This window comes from Onychostruthus taczanowskii, unplaced genomic scaffold, assembly GCF_017590055.1.
Source record: "Onychostruthus taczanowskii isolate IOZ18803 unplaced genomic scaffold, ASM1759005v1 scaffold93, whole genome shotgun sequence".
Lineage (NCBI taxonomy): Eukaryota > Metazoa > Chordata > Aves > Passeriformes > Passeridae > Onychostruthus > Onychostruthus taczanowskii.
In genome coordinates this window covers 989935-1016887 of record NW_024507324.1, presented here as the reverse complement: position 1 = coordinate 1016887, position 26953 = coordinate 989935, and the positions used below count along the sequence as shown (strand labels likewise).

Sequence of the window (26953 nt, the reverse complement as noted above, 5' to 3'; positions counted from 1 at the left end):
AGAATTTTTAAATATCATGAGCTGGCATGCTAGCCTTTTTGCCAGCTCAAGGATGTTAGATTAAACATTTCAACGAATGTGTTTTGAATGTTTTGAGGTATGACTCTTGGGATTTAATATCATTGTTGCAATGTCACCTAACAATTTTTAAGCTGTTAAATTGTACTGGGAATTCAAAAACTTGCAATTTAAGTCTTTCTCCTATGTTTACAGGCAGAGAAAAATGCAGAGAAAGCTTGTCAAGTAAAACTGAAAACAGAATGAGATACACTGAATAGATAAAAAGATTAATAAATTAGAAATATTATCATAAAAAAGAGGTACAAGTCTTGGCCTAAATATGAAAAGAAGTTGTGTGGCAGAGATCAAGGCAAAATAAACAAATGGTAAATAGAGCTAAAAAATAATTTAAAATATTTGCATGCAGGAAAAAGGAAAAATCCAGATAGATAAATAGTCTAAGTTCAAAACAGCTGAGAGAAATTACAGGGAAACTTCTTCATCAAAGAGCATGTCCTTAGTGATGCTTCTTTGGGATTTGCATGAATCAAAACTGTAGTGCCGCAGCCAGAGAAGCAAAAAACAGTAAAGCAGCTAGACTGAAATAGGTCCTTGTTTGTAGACCTAATCACTAGGTAAGAGTTTTTGGAGGTAGAACTGCTGTAGGAAAAGCCACAGTTTTGGCAAAATCTGTGGCCTTAATATGCTATCTTAAAAATTGTGGTCACAACAGGTACTTTCAGGCTTCAGCAGAGAAGCTGAGGATGTGAATCAATGTAGAGACTAGTCTGTTCCTCCAGGAAGTCCTACTAGAGCAGCAGTATGTCATGTTAATAAATCATAGAATGGCCTGAGTGGGAAGGGACCTTTAAGATCATCTTATTCAAACCCCCTGCCATGGGCAGGAACACCTTACACAAGACCAGGTTGCTCAGAGCCCCCATCCAACCTGGCCTTGAACACTCCCAGGGAGGGAGCAGCGACAACTTCTGTAGGCAACCTGTTCTAGTGCCTCAACCACCCTCAGAGTAAAGAACTTCCTCTTAAAAATCTAATCTGAACTGACTCACTTCCAGTTTGAATCCATTCCTGTCCCTTGTCACTATGTGCTCTCTGTCTTTCTGCAGGCTTCCTTCAGGTACTGGAAGGCTTCAGTTAGATCACCCAAATCCTTCTCTTTTCAGGCTGAATGATCTCAGTTCTCTTAGCCTCTGCTCATAAATGAGGTGCTCCGTCCCCCTAATCAGTTTGGTGGCTCTGCCTTGGACCTGCTCCAACAGACAGTTCTAGGGAAGCATAGGAAAGTTTCAGTCGCAAGTCACATGTTATCTTAGTTGTGTCTCTGAGTTTCACAAGAAAACTCATAAAGATACCAGTAATGTAACATAATGTGGACATATACCCAGCACTGACTACTAACATAGTGTCAGTTGTTCTCCTGCAAGAAAGAAGTAGTAATTATAAAACCTTCCTGAAAAACAAAAATTAAAATTGTGAAACAGCAGGACTAAACAACGTAGTGAGTTCTACACAGGCAAGACTGGAGCAGGGAGTGGGGTGGGGTGAAATACGAAAGCCTCTTAAGGGTTTGCCACTTGTGAATTATGCATCTCACTCTCACTAGTAGGCGTAAATTTATAATTCTAATCTGTTCTTATTACTTATTTATAGCACGCAGCAGAATGTAAATTCTATGCCTCCTTTGTAGAGGCTTAACATGCTGGTTAAGGTATGCAGATATTTCAATGAGCCTACATAGACAACTTTCTGGGCATAACACCCTGTTGCCAATTAAAAGGCATAAACTTCAAGCAATAAATTTAGCTGGCTCTCCCCTCCCATTAACAGGAGGAACACAGACATGATGTAAGAAATAATGTGTGGGATCAACAGATAATAAGAAGAGCATTCATCTTGAAATAAACTACTCTGCATTATTATTATTTATGGTAGTTACTGTTGTTAATAAAGTACATGTGGGACAGAGGAAAAGCCTGCAACAGCCACTGAATTTATGAGACTGGGGACAGATGCAAGCTCTTCCTTTTATATTGCTGGCACTGATCGATTTGTATTTTTCCCTGATGATGGTGTATGCCATTATAACTGTTCTGTGGCTCCTTACTATTGACTTATGGTTGCAAAGCACTCCACAGATGAGAGCAAGCTTCTGGACATTATATCCTAATCTGCACATCCTATAGATATGCCATAATACAGAGCAGCTGACTGCACCACCTGTGATCTGTGCACCCACAAACATGATTTATTCTGGTAATCCCAGTTTAATGCATCACATCAGATTGTGGCAGTTATGTTATCTGATGGCATTACTGACACTACATGCCATAACTGGGTAGTGCAACATGTCAAGTTGAAAAAAACTTTGGGCTTTTCTTTTTTTCCCCTTTGTTTTTGTGTATGTGTTTTGAAAGTAAATATGAAATTAAATGAAACAAAACAAAAAACAAACAAAAAACCCAAACAAACAAACAAAAAAAACAACAAAAAACCCCCCAAAACAAAACAAAAAAAAGGTATCCAAATAATTTTGCCCAACCACATGTTGACAGTATTAATGACTCCGTAGCTTGGGCTGCTTGTTCTACTAAGGAGAGAGAAGAGCAGATAAAAATTCAGTGTATTTTACTGCGCTGCTTATTTTGTGGTCAGGGAAAACTAGCTCAGCTTTTGTAGTCTTGCAACAGATTTAACTTGCTATAAATTGTCTTGTTTAGGACTAGTGCTCAGAAGCTGAGTCCTCCCACTATCCTTGTTCCAGCACACCAGTAATGTTTTGGCAAACTCCTTTATTGTCTGTCTATAATTCAGGAGTACAGAGCTGTTCTGGTCCTAGGAAGGCGATGCTATCCCTTCTACAGAAACTCTTAAATCACATGATGGCTTGCCTGGATGGTGAGAATTGTTCCCTAATCATCTCACATGCCTGGGTTTGTACAAAATAGTGAAAAAAGTTACTCATCATGGGTGAAAAATGCAGAAATTGCTAAATAAAACTCACAACCTATAAATCATTAATCAACCTGTAGTTGATGGCAGGTCAAAGAGCCCTTGTTGTAGTTTTAGTGTTTAGGTTCCAATTTCTAGTGTTGAGTGTACTTTCTCAAGCTTCTGCTTGTTTAATGAACTGGCTTTTGTTGGTTAAGACCTTTTTTTTGGCATTAAAATGGTAGCGTAGTATGCATATTAAATTATAGTAAGAACAATATACAAATAAATTTGTCTAAGTTTTGTCAAAATATTTATTTTAGAAATTAATTTCTTTGATCCCATCCCTCTTTTTCTTTGCTTGGCAGAAAAAAACTTACGTAAAATTAAATACAGTGTTAGAGAGTTCAAAGTTGTCTCAGATACAGAAAGAGAAGTATAGAAATCTTACAGGAATGTTGTACAGATTTGAAATTATAGTGATGCTTACATCAGAAATTCTAAAAATATTATATTGATACTTAATGTTTCTCCCCTCGAGTTTGATTTACAAAGATAACCTTGAATCATCTTGTGAGCAGTACTAGATGTGCCACGATTTTAGGTGGGGTGAGTGTCTCTGAAAATTTCACTTTCTGAATTTATTGCAAGTCCTTTTTCCCTCCCTTCCTCCACCCACCCCCCCCCCTTCTATTATTGAAAGGGAATTCAAGGGAACAGAGCATCCTAATTGCTTTTCTGTGTAGTACTTACTATCCTATACCCCTCTGTGTCTTCTTTGTTTTCTTCTCTGAGGTTGTTTCTTTGTAGCCTCTCTTCCTAAGAAAGTGTTTGTAAGTCTCTGCTCTCTCACTGCTGTTCTCCAGACAGACTTTATTTCTGCACTCTGTAATATATGCTGCTCCAGATGAGACTGCACTATTGACTTATATAAAATGGATAGTAATAGTTGCTGTTGCTTACCATATATTCATCTATAAGCACATCTCACTTGCCGCAGCGGCACATTTGCGTGTGCTCTTCTGTGGGTTGTAAAAGTGGCAGCCTGGCACTTCATACAATTACCTCAGCACCAAATGTTAGGTAGGTCTGAATTTTGTTTCTCCCACTGCAGCAAGATTGGAATTACTTGGGAATACGGGATGTACTTCTGCTGGTGAGCCAAAGGGTTCTTGGTTGTACTAATGTGAATCCAGAGTAGTTCCATTTTTACAGACGCAGGTATCTGAGTTTCAAATTTGCAATGTATTTGCCTACTGCAAATATATTTTCCAGTTGTGAATATAAAGCTGAAGTAATACAGAGGTAAAATGGTCAAACCATGCTTTTTTCCTTTTTCACTTTTTGGGCTAAACATTGACTTAGACATTATGGTTCTTATGATTTATACTAGCAACTCATCTCTATTTGAACTGGAATAAGAAATACCATGAATGGATTGGAAGCATTTGTGAAAGGAAATTTTCATTTAAATCTTAAAATCTTCATTTCTTATGATGTGTAAAGAAAAGAAGGAGAGGGACATCAAACTAAGATAGTGTTATTGACAACAACTACTTCACTGCATGTGCCTGGTGGAAATTAATGTGCTTTGTCTTCTTTCTGATTTTTCCCCTCTGACCTTCAAACTCATTTTATTTGTCCAGCTTTTATACTTGGAGTAAACAAGGGAGACAGTGAATAGTTTTAATTATAGTCAGCAAAGAAGTAACTTGGAAATTCATTAGGTTCATTTGATACTGAATGTTTGCACTGGCTGACTGGCTCTGTGTCATTTTGGCAGCAAGAGAAGCTTTCAAAAAACCCTTCCAAAATGCCTCCATATTTTTCTGATGGTGACTAATGGGTCAGAGGAAAAAGTATCAGGGTTGTTATGGGAAGGAGGCATCCAAGGAGCACTGTGATTCTTCTGTGGAAGGTGACATGACATGTTCTTAGAATCACGAAGCAATTTAGGTGGAAGTGCTAAAGTCTGAAGAGAAGTTTAAATGTTCTTCTCGAATGTGTCCCTTCTGCTTTTTCTAAACCATGTGGTGTGGGGCACTCCACATGATTTGAGTTTTCTTCAGCTGAGCACCTTTGGGATTTCAAGCTAGTGTGTCCTAACTGGGGAGTAAGAACAGCCTGGAAAATGTTTCCATAGTAGCTATCTCAGGGATGTAGCTTTAAAATAAAAGACTGGAATCCTTGTTCTCCAGCTTTTACAATGAGATATGAATAATAGGCATAGGAATAATGTGTAAATAAAAAACACATACCTGTCTAAGGAAGGTTAAAATTAAAACAGTTTTAGTAAAGTAAAAAGGAACAATGAAACCCATTAATCAGGAATGGATGTTTATGTGGCCTTGTGAATTGGTCAGGATGAAACCTAACTTTTGAGGAATGAGTTTTGGCTCAAAGAAGTATGAGACTTTAGGACAATAAATGGCAAAAAGTTTTACTGTGCAACAATTAAGGATGTAAGAACATAACCAAGAGACACTGTTACTAAATGTGAAGGCAAATAAACTTGATAATCTTTGCTGTTAAAACATAATTATCTTTAAAAGCCTTAATGTGCTTTGGAGTTGTCCCTTTTCTAAAAGTGGAACTATTTTCAGGCATGTAAAATCTTTAGTAATTTCTTGAAATCATTGCAAACTGAAATGATGAAAGATGCTTTTGTTTCATATTTGTGCCAAAGGGTTTTTCTTCTTGAATAGAACTCTTTTACACAGTCCAATGCATAACTGTTATGTTTTCATGCTCCCATATGTTAAATGGTTTTGTGCTATGCTCTTTTATTTCCCAAGATGGGACCTGGAAATTCCCTGAATTGTTCTGAAGTGCATAAGTCTCAAAAGGAATGAGGATTTCATAGAATTGCCTGGATTGGAAGGAACAGGGTCACCTTTCACTATACCGGGTTGCTCACAGCTCTGTCCAGCCTGGCTTTTGAGCACTTCAGGACTTGGGTATCCACAACTTCTCTGGGCAACCAGTTCCAGTGTCTCAGCACCCTCCCAGTAAAGAATTTTTTCCTTTATAAGTAATTTGGAAAACCAGAGATATTTACTGCTGAACAAATAGTTTCTAAAACACATCAGCATTTGTTGGCCAGCTGGAAGCCGAGTTATTTTGTCCATGCCCCATTATGTCAAAGTCTTTGCTATTTTTCTTAGAGCAGAACAACAGCTTTTGGTGCTTCCTGAAAAGAGTTATTTGTGATCCTGGATTTATTTATTGCATTTGTTTTTAATGGCTTCACAAAATTATTTAAATTTTGTCACTCTGCAACATTACTGAATCCCATAAGCATTTTTAGTTATTAATTAATATGTTAGAATTTTCTGCTATCTTGAAAGATAGATGTTTTCTTCAATTAAAGGGCCAGTTGTACATGTGGAAGGCCATCCATTGCCAATTTACACAATTAGGTACATGAGCACTTTCTTTGTCTTGATTGAGTTGCCTGAAGTACCTTCGGGGTGTCATTTGTGACACGTTGTTTTTTCTGAAATATTTTCCAAGAAGTGATGAGTGTGGTGTGGGGTTTGCAAATCTATGAAATGATGCAGCATTAGTATAATACCCTTCCAGAGAAAGTTGTACATTAGTGATGGCTCTTTGAGAGTCAATATAATTAAGTGATTGCTGCTGTATAAATAGAGGAGAATATACTGTACTAAAAGTTGAATAGGAGTTGTTGCTTGCTTCCAGGAAATGGTGGAAGGCAGAGAAGTGCTAGTGATGTCTGATGGAGGAAGCCTGATATGTGATCTTGAGACTTAGCATATGAATTAGATGTTTGGGATTTTTTGGTGGTGTACGAAATCAGAAGGGGACATGGTTGTATTTGGTGGTGAAGATTTATGGTCCCAAGGATTTTATCTTCTAATTAAATGTTAAGTTACTATGAATTAATATAACAGATTGTGAGAAAAAGGATGAGAGAACAAAGTAAGGAGGTGAGTAATGAGCTGAAGTGTTTGTATAGTGTACCTACACAAACTATGTGGTGATTGGAATTCTTTGGCAGTTTTTCATGTTCAAATTTTCTCACCAGGTTTTTGGTTGTTGTGCTGCTAACAATCCCTTGCTACAATGTTGGTAGATAATTTTCCTTTGAATATAGCGATGGGGTAACTACTGTCTCAATTATTTTCCTGAGAAACCATGTGAGGTTCCTTGCCCAAGTCATATGAATGCCTACGAAGGCAGCATGTTGTCATTTCTGGTCCTTACAGTAGCTGCCTGAAATAAGGGAGAGTGGAAATAGGGAGGAAGAAGTGAACAAGAAGGGTGTGTGGCTCTCTTGCCGTAAACCTGAATATAATAAGAATGTTAAGATAGTTACAGATAAAATAAAATATTGCAGCTATTACTACTGTGTTATTTTTGAACTGGGATGTATTCTGACAACTAAATGGGAAAGCTTATGATTTGTTAAATCTTTAATTTTGTTTGCGTTTTTGTTTTGGGTTTTTTTGACTGTACTAATTATGTTTTTCTGCCTTTTTTTAGTAACATCTCTCAAATCCCATGCTAAAAGTGGCACTGTAGTGTTGCATATTATCTTTCAATGACTACCCATTAAATTTGATCAAAGCAAGTGAGTGTTCTTATTGACCATGCAAACAGGGTCATTCTTTATTCTTTCTGTCTCATGCATCGATTGTGCTCTCAGGACTTAGGCAGGTAGTTATTAGAAACTGGAGAGATACCAACCACTATAGCTGGTTAGTGTGGGAAGTTCCAACCACCCCACATATCCAGTAATTGTAGTGGTATGCAAATATCTATTTTAATGATAGTCACTACAGTTCAGAATTCTCTTGCTGATGTGTGAGTTAGAAAATTATTTAGTTTGTTTGTGTTGCCTCTGAAGTCAGAGAGATGAAAAGGCAGGTTGATCCTTCCTCTCCCTCTGCTCCACATTTTTCTTTGGGGAAAGTAAGTAATGGGTTTAAAACAGATATGTGGGATTTTATTTTGGTTTTCTTCCTTTGTTCTGTTTTAGCACGAAAAATGCAAAATTATTTTTCTCTCTACCTTCCACTTTAACAAGATGACTTGAGGGAATCCTGAACCCTCAAAAAAGGATTCTTTTTATTTGTCTTTTTGTGCTTTTCCCTCTTCTGAGTATAGAAATTAGAACAGTACCAAATCCTGAATTTAAGGTTTTTTTCATCAGTGAAGTTCTGTAATTTCTAGGCTTAGCTTTACATTGGTAAGAAATAAGTGTTTTCAGTGAGTAATTATTGGAATATTGAAATAAGAAGCATTTGATCTTCAAATTAAAATCAGGGAACTGGAATTATGGAACAGATTGGGATATAACCTGATCAAGAAAATTTTTAAGAAAAAAAATTCAGTTTTGCTGTAGGTTTAAATGGAGTAATTGTGTCCTTACTGGTTGGTCTTGTAAATTGAGATCAATGAAATTCATCCAGCAACAACATAAAATCAATTGTAAAATAACATATAATTCACACCCTATATTTTAAATTATACTTTGTTTGGCATTAGTCACTGCGTTTTCCATGCACTGGGGTGCATTTTCTTGTAACACATTTCCACATAATGCTTGTGGATCTGTTTCTAATGTGTTTGAGAGTGATCTGTTTTTCATGTCCACAATTGCCTACATTTGATCTTATGCAAATTATGCAATCAAGCAAATGGAAAGCAAGGCATTGTTGCTAGAGGACCTTGACAAGCAGTGGCTTTGTAGTTTTAAGAACCTCCTCCCTCTTTCAAATTCATGTTTGTATCCATAGCTGTTTGAATCCAGTGATCCATTATGAAACACTTTGAACTTGAAATAAGAAAATATCTCCCGAATTAGGTTGTGTTGAATAATTATAGTGATTATGATGTAATATGATTTTTATTGTTCAGTTTGTCAGTTTCTGCTTCTAACCTCTTAGAAATACTGCCTTCCCTATATTTTCTGGCTCATCCAAACTTTGAAGTCTATGGAGAGATTTTAATGATGGCAAAGCTCCTACCTTGAATGACATTGCTAAGCCTTGAAATTCTTTGTTTTCTTCTCCTGCTTACACAAACGAAAATTTTCTTTTCAGCCTTTATCCTACCTAAATCTTTGAGATTCCATTGAAACTTTCTATTTAGTAGTCAGAATACTTTGGTGTTAGTAAATCAAGATGAGCAATAACGATTTTCTTTGAATCTGGTGACATACTGCTTTTTAAACATATTTTTCAGCTATTTTTAAAACTCTCTTATCCTTTCCTCCCCTTTCAGTATGTTTATCTGATCTCAAACGATCTCTGTGCTCGTATGTGCTGCATTTCCATTCCTTGCTGTTATTTTTTTAAACTTTACATGTTTCCCTGTCTTTTCTTCTTGCTTTTTCCGTTCTTGGTACAGAGACACACAAGGCAACTTGTAGTCAATTGTTTTTTTGAGGAAGGAAAACAAAACATTTTCCCATCTTCCATTCTCTTACTACTTGAAAAATTTCTTCCCTCTTCAAATTACACAAGGTATTTCCACAAATGTATGCCTGCCAGTAGTCTCATCAGGTACAGTCTGCATCAAACCCTGCACTGACAGTGAAAAGAGTGATCCACCATAAACAAATGGAAAAGGAGAAATCAACTTTTTCTTTTCCCTTCCCTTGGGTTATATTCACTCTTCTTGTTGAAGCCCTACCACATACTTTCAACTTTGAGAGAAGAATGCATAATCAGTATCTAGGAGGTTATGAATTATACAGGTTCCATGAATTGCTTTCATCTATTCATTTTAGGATTGCTGAAAGTAAAATCCTTCTGGCCACTTGTTTGCCCACCCACAACATGGAATATGTAATACTTGTGTCACGGACTTTGAGCTCCATCTGCATTTTTTGTGGCTTCTCTTATGGCAGCTGCAGGGAATAAGGGACCCAGGAAGGTGTACAATAATGAAAGCAATGCAGCCAGTGCAATACATGGAGCTTCTCTGCATGCTGAGCCAGCTTGAGCACCTGCTCTGGAGTGTGCTTTCCCTCTCTCACTGACTTAAGCACTGCTTAACCCTGGTAGAATCAGTCCCATTATGTTGATTAAACATGTCACTGTTATAGGCATTCACTTGATGATTTTTTTTAGCTGCAGCATTTTTTTTTAACTCACACTTTGCCATGTGCTCCATGGAACAATAACACTGAGTGATACAGTATTTTCAATAAAAATGCACAAGTTCATTCTCTCCTTACACAGAGTGGAGCAAATCACAAGAAATTTCATTCCTGCAGGAACTGAAGGTGTTATATGAGGGGAAAACTAATGAGAGAGAAGTTTGGTCTGCGACATTTTTGCTTTGGTGATGTCTTTGCCATCCAACCAGAATTCTTAAATTTGTGCTCAAAAGCACGTTGTAAAAAATATAGTTTGATACTATTGGGTTCTGAAAGCACTACTGTTTATTGTGTCCTACAAAAACACAGGACTTTTCTGACATATTGAAAATGTGTGTCTATTGAATAAACATTTTGCCTGTATGCCTTATGCTGTTGTCAACACCTCAACTGTAAATTCCTTCTTAAAAGGAAAATTTGATTGTTTAAGTCTAAGATTTGCATTTTAATGAAAAAAGAGACTGGAAAATACTAGAAAATTATGTCTGCATTACTTTCATGCTACAATTTTTCTATCAAACATTCCTTTATTAGTATAGGGAAGAATAGATGATCTTTTAGAATATTTATTCAGCAAAAATGATACATTTTATTCACCATTTTCTTCAGTAATTGAAACTCAAGCTAGCTTCAAAATTAATAACTATTGAACAGTTTTGTTTTCCTGTAGCATTAGATGGGTTGTCTTTACTGAAATATGTTTTATGAGTATTTGGTGTTCGTGCAGCCAAACAGGCAAAGAGAGAAGGGATCAGTATGAGTGGTGGCAACAATAAGCTTCCTTTGTGTTTATGCTTGTAGGGAAATCTGCATGGAGCGAATTGTTGTATGTATCGATGCTTGTCATTCTTGTTTCATACAGCACATTTAAAATATATATATAATGCAGCTGTGTTAATGAACCTGTACTTGTTTTTCCATTAATTTAATCTGATTTGATTTAATAATCTCAAGGGTGTTCATTTGCCACTGTAGCAAACTGATGTAGTATGTAGCACCAGAAAATCTAATTTCTTTTTTTTTTTTTTGGTTGGTTGCTGTACGTTCTGGTGTAAATGGAGTACCCTGGGGTTATCTCAACCTAAACACACCTCACAGATCTATGGATAGTCAAAATTCGCAGTTGTCTGCTACTAAAGAACCAGTACCTATTCAGTCCTCTGGGGCAAACGTGAAACATTTAGGAGACACTGGTCCCCTTTTCTCTTGATTTTCTAAACTTACTCATGTCTGAAAGCTATAGGAAAACAAGTTAAATTGAATACACCAATTCCTATTCTTTTTTTGCCCTAGATTTGGCAGTTTTCACACCGCACCAGTTCCTGCTCACTGCGTGCACACTTGCTGGCTGTGCAAACAGTTCCCAGGTCACCTTGTTTACAGCACAGCTGCCACCATCTCATGTAGATGCCCCGGTCCTGACAGTTTTGGATTCTAGAACAATATATGTACAGTAAGTAAGGATTTCTCCTTTCCTGACAACACAATAGTGCATCAGTTATTCAAGAATTCCAGTGAGTTCAATCAGGGGAAGGGTTTGTGACATAAAATTAAATTTATTATGATTAAATGCATAGAAGTGATTAGTTTAGTGGTTCTGTGAACCTTCTGATTATCACTTGCCAACTTAATTTCCATTTTGTCTTTACGCAATCAGTATAACCTACATATGGGCATAGCCTCTGCAAACTTCAGTGCAGGAAATGTTCTGGTGATATGCCCCTTTTGTAGCCCCTGCTTTGTGTGTAATCATTTATCTACTGAGTACAAATACTGCATTAGAGGTATGGCTTAGATTTATTTTTATGATTGCACAACTGGGTTTTCAAATTCTCAAAATAAACGTCATGAAGTCCTCTAAACAAAGCCTTACATTTTTTAGCATGGTCTGAATCTTTATTTGGTCTGATCTTAATTATATTTTGCTTTTATTTGCAGATGGAAAGAACCAGTGGAAGTAAATGGAATCCTAGATCGCTATATAATTTATATGGCCACCAATGAGCAGAATTTTACGAAGTGGAATGTAATCTATAACAGCACAGAACTTTTTCTGGATTTTATTATTCCGCAGCTTTTCCCGGGTACTGAATACCTCATAAAACTAGCTGTAAGTTTTAAAGATGTGTAGTAGAGGTGTAAAATGGTGAAAATGATTCTGACTTTGTTAGCATCTCAATATTTAATGGTTCTTGTGTCCACTTAGTTTAACCTCTTCTTCGTGAAGCTAAGGTGGGTGAGCCATCCTGAACAAAAGTAGGTTTTTTTGTTTCAAAACAGATTCACAAAAATGTGTATGTAATTTAAATACAGGTTTTCTTCAAGGATAAGTTGGATAACTAATAAAGAATTGAGAAGAAATATATGAAACGCTTTTAAAATGTTTCCTTGAACACAACTTACAAGAAAACATTGAATGTTTTTAAAAGTGTCAACCTTTCATATTTTGTACCATGGTAATTTGTTCTTTCATCTTAAAATTTGTATGTAGAAGGAAATAGCAGAGAAGAAGAGTTCAGTGTAGAGAAGCAGTTCGTGTATTCAAAACATTTTAAAAGACATCAGTGTTTTCATTGCATGTCTTTATCATTGGTTTTCTTTTGTGATGAAATAGAACAGCTTCTTCACTAACAAAGCTGAAAATATGTGGATAAAAGGAGGGGATTGTCCCTTGTTTTAAGCACACTGTTCATTTTATAACAATACCTATATAAGGATATTTGCTTTGATAAATGCCATAGAAAAATATTCTGCTCTTGATTATGAATAAATTTACATTTATGTAGACTGGATATGCATTCATTTTTTCTTAACATGCTCTTGAATGTTCTAAATATTATACCACAAAAAATAATCTACCTTCAGGTAATGATAAGGATCTGACTTGAACCTGAAAAAAACAAAGGATATTCAGTCTAATTAAAGCTTAGATTCATCTTGAAATTAATTCATTTGTGCCTAGATATTTCAGTGTAGTAAATTGCTTAGCATATATAATAGCGCCATGTCCAAGACTAAGACACTACTTCAACAAGCATTTTATGCCTTGGTTTTTTATTTATTCTTTACGAAAGAATTTGTGCTGTCCTTCACTGTGCCACAGCTCTTCTCTGCTCCTGCCTAGCTTCTGTGCATGGGGGCACAAGGAGAGAGCATGAGGAAAGAATTAACAGCTACAATCTGGAGAGCACCTGGGACTGCTTCTTTTGGTGGCTCTGCCTTGGGATACAGGAGGAGGTGTTGTGTGGATGTTGGTTTTGCTTCATCAGCGTGTGCAGATTTCCTAGAAGTTACCAAATAAATTTTTAGGAACCTTTTGCTCTTTATATTTTATTTCTCATTTCTTTGTGAATTTTTTGTCTCCTTTAATATTTGCATTTAATCAGAAAGTAGGAAAAGAATTTCTTCTAGTGACAAAGATAACCAGATTTACCTGAATAAAATGCAGTGGTCTGTGATAGGTGAGTTAGAAGATCTAAATGTCCTTGCAGCTTTGAAATGATAAAAGTGCATGAAAAGCTCAGTATCTTCGAGGTGTGGTAACTTTCTTAAAACATTTGGGTCCATCATCTATAGAACTAGTTAGACTGGTTTGAGAGGAATGTACTATTACAGGTTTACAAATTATGAAGATTAAACATGGCCAAATGTATACTTTATGAAAGGAAAAACTCCAAACATAAAAAAAGACCAACAAAAACCAAATCCACAAAAAATTAATATCAAGTATACACACCTGGAAAAAGAAATTAAACATTTAGTGTTTCATATATTATTTAACTGAATTTCAATAAAACTTAAGAATAAAAATACCCCAAACAACCATCAACAGTAGTTGTTTGGTTTCTGTGTTACAGTGAGTTTGGTTTCTGTGTTACCAAAAATTGCAGCTTGAGCACAGGAATCAGGAGCCTCACAAGCAGAACTTTTCAGCACCTCGCAGGTTGTTGCCTTTAACTTTTGTATGAAAGGTTAATGTTACTACATTGAAAAGAGTTAGAAAATGTTTATTTTTGCATGCTGTTATCAATTTTCAGAATTGATTAGTGCCATTTAAATGAAGAAATTTAATTCATAAATGAGTACAACAGGTTTTGTAAGCAACTCTAATGCTTCTTTCCTAAAGTAAGAAGACTGACTTTACTTGGTAGGATCATGTCTCCATGGATTAGTGCAAAGGAACTTGTTTTTCTTCTGTTCATGCTCTAAGCTGGGTGAGTGTGAGCCAGATCAGTCTGAAAGCACATGGAAAGTTGAAAGGCTGCCTTTAGCAGCCAGGGTGTCACTCTTCTTTGTATGACTGAGTTACTTTTGTGACTGAACTGTTAAGCCAGTATCTCCTCAGGACACTGCGGTGTGGGTAAACTGGCTCAGGTCCTGGGTGGAGTGTTGGTATGTAGTGTCATCAAACCACAGATGTGGTTTGCATCTGTCCTTTGGCTGTCCAGTTCCTGTGGTATTTTTGCAAATTTCACCTGAAATCTGTTTCTCAGAGTGACAAAAAGGGAACTCAGTCTGGGTGGAGGTTTTCATGGCTTTGAGCATCATTGGATGTGATTACCAGATGTCCAGTCCATTTGGATACCCTGATCTAAAATCCCACTACCTAAAATGCAGATGAGCTATCTTTTGCTGATTTTCATTAGAAGAACCAGAAACTTCATGTCCCAAATTTCAGAGATACAAAAATTTAGCTGCATGAAATTCAAGAAATAAATGAATGGAAAGGCTGCTGTTACCAAGTCCTTAAATGAAATGCTCTCCACTGCTGAAGTAGGCCTGGTGGAAATTAATTAACAAGTCAGTAAGGAATAAATGCAAAAGAGGCCTTCCAGAACTGCTCTTTCTGGCTTCTTTATGAAGTCAGTGGAAGTGGAATCATTCCAAGATTATTCTGCTTCTCCTGGAAGGATAATTTTCTTAAATATTTTACTTACCAAAATGCTGGTGGTTACCTGAGCATCCATCTAAACTGACACCATTTTTGGAGTTTTTTTTATATACATTATCATGTTCAGAGTAATTTTTCAGACATTCCCAAAACTGAGGTTGCTTTCTTCTTTACACGGTAGTTCAGACTGAATATGGAGTCATTCTTTAGTTGTATTGGGAATGTAATTGCCAGTTATATCAAAACAATATGTATGAAAGAGCCTCTCATTTACAAACAATACTTATGTTTTACCCTTCGAGTCAGTATACAGTTTTGGAGGGCATAGGGAATATGTTTGACTGCTCTCTGATTTGAAAATCAATGGGAAATGGGAAACTGAAGCTAATCCTTTCAACTAAAATATAATAGATTGAGAGAAACATTTTATTCCTGGAGATCTGGAGAGAAAGGTTATTTGTGTGCTGATGATCCACTTGTCCACTTAATACATGGATAACTTAGAAAAACACAGATAATCCTATAAGTTTTATGTAAGTGTATGTCCAAATGTAAATATTTGTTGAATTCAGGTTTTGATTAATTTTATTATTAAACAAAACCCTAAAAATAAACAATAACCTAACACAAAAAATCTTTAAATCCAGTATCAATATGTATATTTTTGTATGTTTTTTAACATGTGTAGTCTTGTCATCAGCATTAGTGCAAATAATTGGCAGAGCATCACATGGACCATAGCTGTGTGCATGTAAAACTTTAAAAGCCTGTTATATGGAGTGATATGCACTTTTGCCTGCACATTGTATTATTTAATTTCCCAAACACAATATAAATATTGTGTGGTTAACATTTTGTTCTCTGGCAACTGAAATACAAATTATTTTACTTTATGTTCCATAAACAGGTAGTAATAGCAACTAACACACACTGGTTTATAATGGGGTGTTTTTTCACTATTGTAATTGCACATGCTCTGGATGCTGTTGTGAAGTAGAGAAGACTGTTTTAGCTATAGTATGCCTAAAAACTAAGTATCATGTGTTATTATACATCCTCTTGTTATTTAAGAAAAGAGGTAAACAAATCTATGCTAAGAAAAGAGTCTTAACTGAAAATCACAGGCTTACCAAGTTTAGATGTGGAAGAATAATGAGACTTAGGCAAAAAAAATTGCTAAAATTATTGGTACTACATTGAAAGGTGTTTATTTGTTCTGATTAATATTTTAAGGCTTGCACTGGAGGTGGGTGTACTATAAGCAAAGCCAGCACGGCTATAACAGATGAGAGTACGCCAGAAGGGGTTCCTGCTCCAAAAGCCCAGTCATATGCATCTGACTCCTTTAACATCTCCTGGACTAAGCCTGAGTATCCGAATGGTAAGTGAACTCTTTTAGCCTCAAGTTAAAAAGATGATTAGTAAAGGTAAATTAATATTCTAAATGGCAGCTTATATGTGGTGCTTAATTTTTAATGATCATTTTAGCACATAAAATACCTGAGATAGTATCGTCTGCAGCTGGGAGATTGTGGTTTTCAGCCCAACATGCAGTTTCAGTGGCTCAAAAGTGCTCCCTTTTGATAGTTCTTGTGTACTGCATCTCATTGTTCAGTGTTTTCCGGACAACTGAGCTGAAGAATAGGCATTCTTGAAGAATATCAGTCTAGGAGGTTAATTTCACCCTCCAATAAAACATTAATTTCTTTTACATTAATTGATATGTAATAATAATTATATTTGTGTTCTGCATATTCATTATATAGTTTAACATTTCTATGACTGTGAAAGTTAAACAATATATTTTCTTTTGTTTAGAAATGTTTTCCATTTTGAAACATCCATGTGTAAAACTTTCAGACAAATGTTACTTTTCTGTTGGGGTTGCATGGTGTCATTTACCCTCGATTCATTCTGATTTTAGCGGTTTAAATCACTACTAAACACATGATAATAGAATCTGAGTGATGCTATGTAGGAATCACTAAATTTGAAGTATCAGAAATGTTTTTCTTTATTGGGTCATGATATTATGTCAATATATAGAATTATTGTTCCCAGTGGTTTCACAATAATTTCATTTTTTCCTGCAAGTTTTTCTCCCAGTTTCAGTTGTGATAAAGCACATCCTACTTGTTCAACTTCACTAAAGACATTTTAAATTATTCCCCCAAAAGTGGTGATTGTATTCTGTAAGGTCTTACATTAAATTTAGAAAGAAATAAGAATATGTCACCTGTTAAATAATGTATTTGATAACTTGTGGTTATTTGTATGGAGTTATTGTGGAAGATTTTGCTTCCTAATCCCTTAAAAACTTTCTAACCCTGTCTCTAAAATCTCATCAACATGTGTGGCAAAGGCAAGGAGGCAGGAGAAAGCGGAAGGGGAAGGGATGGGAGGGGAGGAAATGGCGAGGAAGGTCATGTATGTGGTTTAGTGCTAAAGAATGAATAATTTTCCCTAAAATAGGCATTTTTTTATACTTAGTTTCGGGACCTGATCCTGTTATCCTTGCATTGTGGAAAAAAACCCAAACAGTGTAGAGAGTGGTTTAACTAATCAAATAAATATCAATGTATATGTCCACATGCATATCAACAGCACATGATAAGTTTAAGAAATAAGTTTTGGCAAGCTTCCTTTAAAACAGCTAAAAGCTGGGGTGCATGACTAAATTTGGAAATTGTAGCTTGTTAATACAGCATTTACTATGTACAGCTTGGCTCTCCTTTTAACTACAACAAACAACTTGCTAGGGAACTGCTGAAGGTGTTGGTGTACCCTCAGAAAGTTTTCAGATGTTTCCAAATTGGGTGGGAGTGCAGGGCAGGAAGGCTCTGCAGAGGGACTTGGGTAGGCTGGATCACTGGGCTGAGGCCAATGGTGTGAGGTTCAACAAGACCCATTCTGGGTGCTGTCCTTGGGTCACAACAACACCAGGCAGTGCCACAAGCTGGAAAGCCGCTCAGTGGAAAAGCGCCTGGGGGTGCTGGTCAACAGTGGCTGAACTGAAAAAGCCAGTGTGTGCCCAGGTGGTCAAGAAAGCCAATGGCATCCTGGCCTGGATCATCAATAGTGAGGGCAGCAGGACCAGAGTGATGATTGTTCTCCTATACTCAGCACTGGTGAGGCCACCCCTCCAATCCTGTCTTTAGTTCCAGACCTCTCACTATAAAAAAGACAGTTCTCAGCTGAGTCCAGAAAGATGCTGGAGCACAAGTCAGATGAGGAGCAGCTGAGGGAGCTGGGGGTGTTTAGCCTGGAAAAAAGGAGGCTGGGGGGAGATCATATCCCTCTCTACAACTGCCCAAAAGGAGGGTGTAGCCAAGTGGGGATCAATCTCTTCTCCCAAGTAACAAGCCATAAGACAATAGGAAATGGCCTCAAGCTGTGCCACCGAGGTTCAGATTGTGTATAAGGAAAAATTCCTTCATGGAAAGGGTTCCCGAGCTTTGGAACAGGCTGCCAGTTGAGTCACTATGTCTGAAGATATTTAGAAGATGCAAAGATGTGGCACTTTGGAACATGGTTTAGTGATGAATTTAACAGTGCTGGGTTAACAGTTGGACTCAATGATATTCAAGGTCCTTTCCAACCTAAATTATTCTGTGATTTATCGAATATCATCTTTTCTCATTCTCCAATTTTCTATTTCCATTCTTTCCCCATTTTCTTGAAAATACTTTTAAAAAACCCAACAGCAAATAAGCTCTAAAAGTCTTGACTTAGCAAGTGCTTAATCAGGAAGGTTCACATTGTTCAGTGACTTTGTTTTGCTCATTCTCAACACATATTTTGGGCTGCCTTTTGGCCACATAATTTATAAAGGCTGTGTCAGTGTTTTAAAACTGTGTAAGAGGCTGAAAAATATCATAGTTGAGAAGAATAACATTTGAGAAAGACCAGCAGAAGGTACTTAGCTACTTTCCCTAAAACTTTCTTTCTATAGCATTCTACTGGTGCATTCTTGATTTTTCTGTATTTTTTTTCCAAAAGCTTAGAAACTGTTTCCTGCTTTGAACTGAGTTGGTTCAAACCTGGTGTGTTTCAGGCTGCTAAGCAGTGCTTTTCAAAAATACTGAGCTTGGCTTTGTTTCAGGAGGAAACCTCAGAATTGCAAGGATTTGCATATCACAGATTGTCATCTCCTTATTAGATCTCTGGGGCCATTCCTTTCCCTCCTGCCTCCTTTCGTTTGCTGCTGCTTGACAGATGATACTGTTTATTTCCATGGGCTGAGGAGGCTTATCAGCTTCTAATGGGTGTGTGGGCTGGCTGGGGTTCGGACAGCACAGGCTTTGCTATGCCCTCATGATATATATGGGGTCCACCTGCTTGCCTTGAATTAGAAAAAAGTTAAGGAGAATTAAAATGCTACCCTGGAGGTCAGAGGTGGCAAAAAGGATTAAAGGCTACATGGCTTCTTCGTAAAGATGGCACAATGAGGGGAAACAAGCTTTGGATACAGGAGCACCTAGGCCCGTGTTGTCCAGATGTAAATATCAAACTTCAGGGCTACAGATTTTATTGAATTTAAGGCTTATTTACATTATATAGGGGGGAAAAAATATTTCATAGAAAAATGGGAAATTATAGACGTAATTCTTTGCTGAAAGTTGCTTAAGAAATATCATTTATGTATCAAGTAGAAAACAGACTTTTGGAAGGTGGCCTGTTGAATGTATTTGAAATATCGACATTTTATTTTGTCTTATTTTCAATCCAACAATAAAATGGTTGATGGGACGTGGCCCGGATTCTGCAACTCTACATATATCTGTCACATATGTATGTAGATAGTCGATAGTATAGGCAGTATTGATCATTTAGATGAGGGAAATGTATGGAGAGGCTTGTGAAATCATGTGTCATCAGATATTCTGCTTTGACCTTTCATTATTCTAGTGGCCTTAACAAGCAATGATCTCTTTGTCAGAGCACATCCATTATAATCTTGCCGTATAGTTTGAGATCTGCTTTTTTTAAATCCTTAAAAATTTTCCGCTGAAAATTTTCCTTTTCAATTCTCAAAACTTCACTTTATGATCACATTGTAGATAAAATCAAGTCTAAATCAGGACTGTATCTTCCAAAGCTATGTGAAATTTTAATGGAAAATATTGGGTATAGTAAAAACTGATTTATAAAATTATTCAGTTAACTAAGCCAATACTTGCTCTTGAAAATCCTTGTGCTCATGAAAGACGACTGGTGTTTGTAGTCAGTGAAACTGATGTAGGTAAAAGTATGTTTGCTTAAGATTTGACCTGAAGATTGCACCTCAAGAGTAAAGTGCTTGTATTACTTTGGATTCAAAACCTCTTTAGTATCTTGAATATCATTGACACATTATATGGCCTCACCCAGAGAGGAGAAAGGAGGAAGAAGATGACTTTATAGCTTTCTTCAGTTTAATTTGCATTCTTGGATTTCTTTTAGAAGGTGAAACATAATTGTATGTACTATAGACAATAGAGATTTTGTCTTCAGTGAAGTCAAGATTTGACCTAGATGCCTAGACTTCATAATTATGAAGAAACTGCATCTTTTCATAGTGACCACATGTTGCTCAGGAAGCCTTGTAAATCACAAAAAATGTCCTATAGTCTTAAATATTTTATGTGTGGTAAACTTCAGCAGTATCTAGCAAGTCTCAAGAAGTTTGTTAACTTTGGGACAACTTTAAACTTTTTCTGTATGTTTTGGAAGCCTATACTGGTGAAATAGGGGGGCAGAGTACTTATCCCTGGTAAAAATAGTTATTGCCTAATTTAGAAAAATGGCTTCATATCTCAAAAATGGACTCTTAGCCCTTTTCTTCTGAAATGTACTTTTTTTTCTTTCTTTACGTACTGTAGTTTTCTCCATCAGTGTCCTACAAGACAAAGGCAGAAGTAAAATCAAGAGGTAATGGATCAGATTTTTAGGGACGATTGTTCTCTGACAGTACCAGGAGAACTAACAAAAGCTGACAGAGTTGAGCAGCAAGCTGCTCCTCAAGTGGGGATGCTGCACAGTGCTGTGGCTTTAGGAACTCTCTAGAACATTGATGCCAAGTGACCTGATTATGATTTATGCTCTTACCATAAGTATCAAAGGAATTAATAATGATTCATTAGGCACTGATCTGGGCTCTCTGGTGACCAGTGACAGGACCCAAGGGAATGGCCTGATACTGTCTTAGGGGAGGTTTAGGTTGGATATCAGGAAAAGTTTCCTTGCCCAGAGACTGGTTGGGCACTGGAACAGCTCCCCAGGGCAGTAGTCACAGCACCAGCCTGACAGAGTTCAGGAAGTGTTTGGACAATGCTCTCGGGCACATGGTGTGACTCTTGGGGGTGTCCTGTGCAGGGCCAGGGACTGGACTTTGGTGATCCTTGTTGGTCGCTTCCAGCACAGGTAATTCTATGATTCTATTCTATGATACTTTAAAGGGGGTAGTGCTACAGGTGTAGTGGGTGCTTAGAGTTATCTCAGTGTTTGACAGTTTTTCGCTGTAAAACACATCCTTAATGCCAGCATTCACGTTTTCCCTCTGACATAAACAAAATATTTTAAAGTATATACCCATATATGAAAAAATTGTTTATTTAATATAGGAAAAATATCAACCATTCATGTTACTGCTTCACAAGCAACTAGACACATCCCTAGAAGGGATTTTTGCTTTAGGAAGCCTGTCAAATGTGGTAAGATTGATAGCGTGAAATTTTTCAGGACCTCCTCCTACACACATCTCTGCCGTCTGAGTTGACTTTAGCGTCTCACTTTTCTAGAAGAGAAAAGAATTGAGGAGCATGTGAATCACTTCACCATACTCAGCTCTTAAGCATATAAATCTTTTGAAGAAAAATTCTTCAAATCTGACCTGAAACAGTTGTGTGTACATTTTTATTTATAATGCAGTTCTCCATTTTGTGAAGGGGAAAATATTTTTTCAATTTCACATCAAATCTTCCTCAATGTAGTTTCAAAAAATTAATTTTTAAGGGAAGGCATGGTGAACTGAACTATAGTTTTACAATAGAATTTGTCTTTTATAATGGAAGGATTAGGAGGCATCATCTGAACTGAAATCTCTTCAAATGAATCCTATAACTTTGCATTTATTTGCTTCAAGATTTCTCATTGAAGTAACTTTTGAAAAGGGAGATTATTCAGAAGTGAGAAAGATGGCAGAATAGACCTGAGAAAAAGTACTTCTTTTCTCAGTTCAAAAGTCTAAGCAAATCTGTAAAACTAAGTGTTTAGTTCATTAAATTCAAAACACCGTAAAAGATTTGTTCTCCTACCATGTACCTCTGCAAGAACAAAGTTTTAGAATTCCTTATAAATGCAATAAGCAATCACTTGTAATTTTAGTTAGTATTATCTGGTTATACTAGAAGGACCATTCTTTCCTCTGTCTAGAAATCATGCTAGTGTTTGAGTTTCCAAATATGTTTTATTTCTGTAGATTGAAGAGGCAAGGAGTAGTTTACTTCAGGAATTTTTCTACAGCATATTGAAAAGGAAACAGTAATCATTACTCTTTTGTGATTTCATTAAGAAAAATGGCTGAAATTTTCGAACCACCCCACTCCTACCAAATTAATGAAGTATGTAGTTTGTTGGCAAAGTGCCAAAAATCTGAAGTCATTGTCATAAAGAATGAGTATGAAAAAAGTGTTTTGTGTGACAAAATTACTTGTTACTGATTCATTGTATTTCTAGTACTGCTCTGAGTTGTCTTTCCACATTTCAATTATTTTGGAGATTTTATTTCTAAGTCTGAAGCTGTTAAAACATGAGATGTTTTTTGTATTGTTTGAAAAGCCATATGCAGAGTAGACTGTAAACCAGAATTGCCTCAGTTTCCCTCATTCCAAGGTGGTGTTGGCTGCCACTCAGAAACAAGTTTGTTAAGGGGTAATCTTTGGAATAGTGTAATTGTTTAAAGAGATGCAGTGTGCTTGTGAGATTTTCAACAGTTAAAGATGGGAGAGTATGTTTCTTTTGAGTTTTACCTGCCCAGTCATGCTAAACAGTATCTGCTCAACTGTAAACAGTTTGAAATACTATTACTACTACTCTCTTGGTGTCTATAGCATTAGTTTTCTTCTAAATTCTGTAGCTTTTTGGTTACTGAGTGCTCTCACATTGTTTCATAGGTATTATTACTAGCTATGGATTGTACATGGATGGCGTTCTGCTGCAAAATTCATTACAGCTAAGTTGTTATGCTTATGGGCTTGCTCCTTGGAGTCTGCATTCCTTCAGAGTCCAGGCATGTACTGCAAAAGGTTGTGCTTTAGGTCCACTGGTGAGTACCTTAATTTGCATTCTGGGAATGTAATAAATGTCAGATGACAGTGAATATCAGAGTAAATGGTGATGATTCACTCTGGGCAGTACTTACCCATCTGGCAAAATGTGACATTTAAAAAAAATCCTGTTTAAGAGCTGCTAAAGATTCAATAGGTCATTGTTAGGCACCATTCCAAAGTAGAACATAGGTACAGTGAAGGAAGACAAAAACGGAGGCTGAAACACACATTATTGAAATTAAATGGAGTTATTATGTTTGAAAGGTGCAGGTGTGCTTTAACCAGATTTACAAGGATGTACATAAAGAGTTACTGTTCCAGTAATGAGCAAATTTCTAGCTGCTGGACCGAGAGGACTAAAGTTAATTTGAGAATTGCAGAAGCCAGAAGTGGCAACAGGAGCAAGGAAAATATGGTAATTCATAAATCTTTTGAATGCAAGTATGTGATCAAAATATTATACTGGACAGATTTTAGCAGTCTTGTGTAACACCCCATTTTTTTTTAGGATTTGAGAATACAGGAATGTTAAATTTGACAAATTTGTGAAAAACAGATCTCCTGAGGCTTTTTTATTTTGTTAAAGGCTTTTGGACATATAGCTGAACAGATAAATCTAGTATGATTTCATAGTATAGCTGATGAATAACTAGAATCATATCTACTGTGTTTGGTTTTGTTTAAAAGCATAACCGAGAAAGAGGCCTGTGTTTATTCTGGGATTTAACTTTTTGTTTAATTCAGCTTTATTTTTAGGCTTCTAAATTTGGTAAAAAAAGGGGGGGGGGGGAAGAAAAAGAGGTTTGGGAGGGTTTTGTGGTTTTCTTTCTATTTTTTCTATCACAATTTATTTTTTATCAGGAAAGAACTTCCAGGTTTTATTTTTATGATGTAATTTGTTAGTCACATTTCCAGTATTATTTCCAAGATTGCTTTCGTTCAAATGCCAGTAATGTTTTCTCTCTGCAGAAGACAACTGGACTTTATAACCATTAAACATATTATAGCTTGATCTACTTTGAAGAATATTTACTCTTAAAAGCTTGAATGGCTTTTTGCCAGTTTTTCTTGTACATTTTTTGCAACTTCACATACACCCCAAAAGCAAACTTTGTTTTAAGGTACTTGCTGTGCAATAACCTAATCTGTTGTGTTGGTAGTGAGGCTTAAGACAACTCATTACTAAACTTAGCATATAGATGAAATATGTAAGATTTCAGTACTACTGTCCTATCAAATAGGCTTCAAAAGGACAGAAGAGAACACCACTCTGGTTACAGTTTAAAAAATATTTTTAGTAGTCTTTTTTGATGACTGCACTGAACTACAGACTCGTAAATTGACTTTTGGAACAATTCAAAGGGGTTGCTGTAGCTGATACTCGTCTGCATCCCATGATCAGTACACAAACTGTTTTCCAGAGCCAGTGATCCATCTCTAATCACAGGAATTGAAGTACATCTTGATTTAGGCTTACCTAAGTGCTGCCAGGCAATTAAAGCACTGGATCTTTATTTGATTTTTTAAAAAAAATTTTTCATATCAATTACAGAGTAAATCCAACACTTTAAAAAAGAAGAAAAAAAAGAGAGAAACCTAATGTTTTGCCTCTGCTCTAAATAGTATGGGAAACATTTCCCAGCAGTAAACTGATATGCTTCCAGCTATTTTTGTTCCTGATCTTGTGCTTAATGTGCCCTAATCGATCAAGGAACATCATGTGACATTCCCCTAAATATGGAATTTGTCCACCTTATATTCCTGAAGGTGGCTCTGAAGATCTTAATTAATTATGAGAGCATTAGCTGTTATTCTGTTTCAAAAACTAGGTTTTGATCAGCTTAGGTAATTTTTGTTTGACTTTTTTCTGTGACCATGATTTATTTTTAAGTGAGATGCAAATTGTTAAGTAAATTAAGAAAACCTGCATTTTAATGTCTTCCTATTACACCCAAGATACTGTTTTTGTCTGTTGTAATTGTTTGGGTGTTTTGTCCCTAAAGAGGAGAAAAAAATGGTTTATTAAGGGCTAGTGTAACCTGTAATAGATTCTTAGAGAATTAAAGCGAGCTTAAAGGCAGCTCAAATTATGCTAGTTTTGAAATGTATAAGCTCTTGTATATGTCTTATAAATAAATGGAAATGTTCAACACTGAATATTTCTCATCTCAACTCACAGCTATTAAATTTAAATTTCAGAGTTTTAGTAATATGTATGGTAGTACTTTTCCCAATATTATTATGCCTATTCTGTGATTTGGTGTCACTTATATGATAGCAGAGTTTTTGCTTACTAAGTTATTAGTAAATATGTCTGAAAATACCACGGGGTGTTGTAAAATAATATTTAGAAAAATAAGTATGAAAAAGGTTTTTTGTGCCATATATTTATATAGCCCATCATAAAGAAAAAGCTAAAGACATAATACAGCTGTTGCAACTGTTTAGGACATGATACAGATTGCTACAAATTTATATTATTTAAAGATTTTTTTGAATCTTCTTCAAAAACATAAATTGTTGTTAATTTCTTCACATTTTTCACGTTTCTGATTGGAGCACTTTACTGGAAATTACTTTGTTTAGAAAGCACAGTTTAGTCAAATCCTTACATAAGGATGTTTTTGACTAAAATACCTAAATAATCAATGTGGCAGTGATCTGATAAATCTATGAAGTACTTGTTTATCTTTAAGCATTTACTTTATCCTGTTGGCTTTACTGCAACTTATCGCTTACTTTCAATATGAGAAAGTGTATAAATAGAGAAGCACATATGGAGGTATTGATGTGTATGGCACTTGTAAACAATAAGCTGTCCAATCTTTACATCTGAAAAGTACAACACTCATGTTTCAAGGACAGAGAAAATATGTTTGGTTATTTAGATGACAGAGCAGGTGTGGCAGATTAAAAATAGCATTTATTAGCACTCCCATGATCCTGCAGCTGAGAGGCACTTACAGAGGTGTGAAACCATCTTATACCTTAGAAAACACCAAATAAATAATGTAGGAGAAACAAAATTGTCGCTATAAATAACATAATAGCCAATTACTTTGTTCCATAGCACTGAATGTTTACTACACATTATGAAATTTCAGTAGTAAATATCTGGAATATTGAAAAAGTCTTCATTTAGTTCTATTACAAATCTTTCATATTCAGTATATTATCCAGCTCTTTTATATTTTATTTTCTCTTAAAGATTTACTTTTTATCGCAACTTAATTTTATTAGGTGAATGTGGAAGTTAATCTAGGGAGCAGCCAATATTCCAGAAAGGAAATTTTGTCTGTCAAATATCTGTAATAATTTACTACAGTGTTTAAATACCTGTTCCTTACAGTTGCTTTTTAAATGCAGAAAGAGAAAGTTATGTGGTCTTCTGTTGCTGTTTCCTTTCCTTACACTGAGATCATACATCCACATGCGGTGCAATGGTGTTTGCAAAAAAACAATCTTTCATTCTTTTCCACTATTTGTTTCCTGTTCCTTACAGTAGTCTCTATTTAAAGTAGGTTAGTAGCTGGACATCTTCAAACAAATGTAGATGAAAGGACAGCAACATGCTTAAAAATTAGGATGCTGACAGTGTTAGTTACTTTTTCTTAATAAAGAAACACCTTTTCATAATCTTTTCATCTCTCATTCCTCCTCTGTGACTATGGTACC

The 26953-nt window shown here is 36.0% G+C and overlaps 1 protein-coding gene across 1 annotated transcript in view; it reads left to right on the top strand.

Moving 5' to 3' along the window:
* USH2A (usherin) overlaps positions 1 to 26953 on the top strand; it is a 372299-nt gene that overhangs the window by 174003 nt on the left and 171343 nt on the right. The window contains exons 32-35 of the mRNA XM_041426677.1: positions 11372 to 11531; positions 12017 to 12188; positions 16203 to 16350; positions 23123 to 23274. Of these exons, the coding sequence (XP_041282611.1) occupies positions 11372 to 11531; positions 12017 to 12188; positions 16203 to 16350; positions 23123 to 23274 (632 nt within the window). The remainder of the gene's footprint in view (positions 1 to 11371; positions 11532 to 12016; positions 12189 to 16202; positions 16351 to 23122; positions 23275 to 26953) is intronic.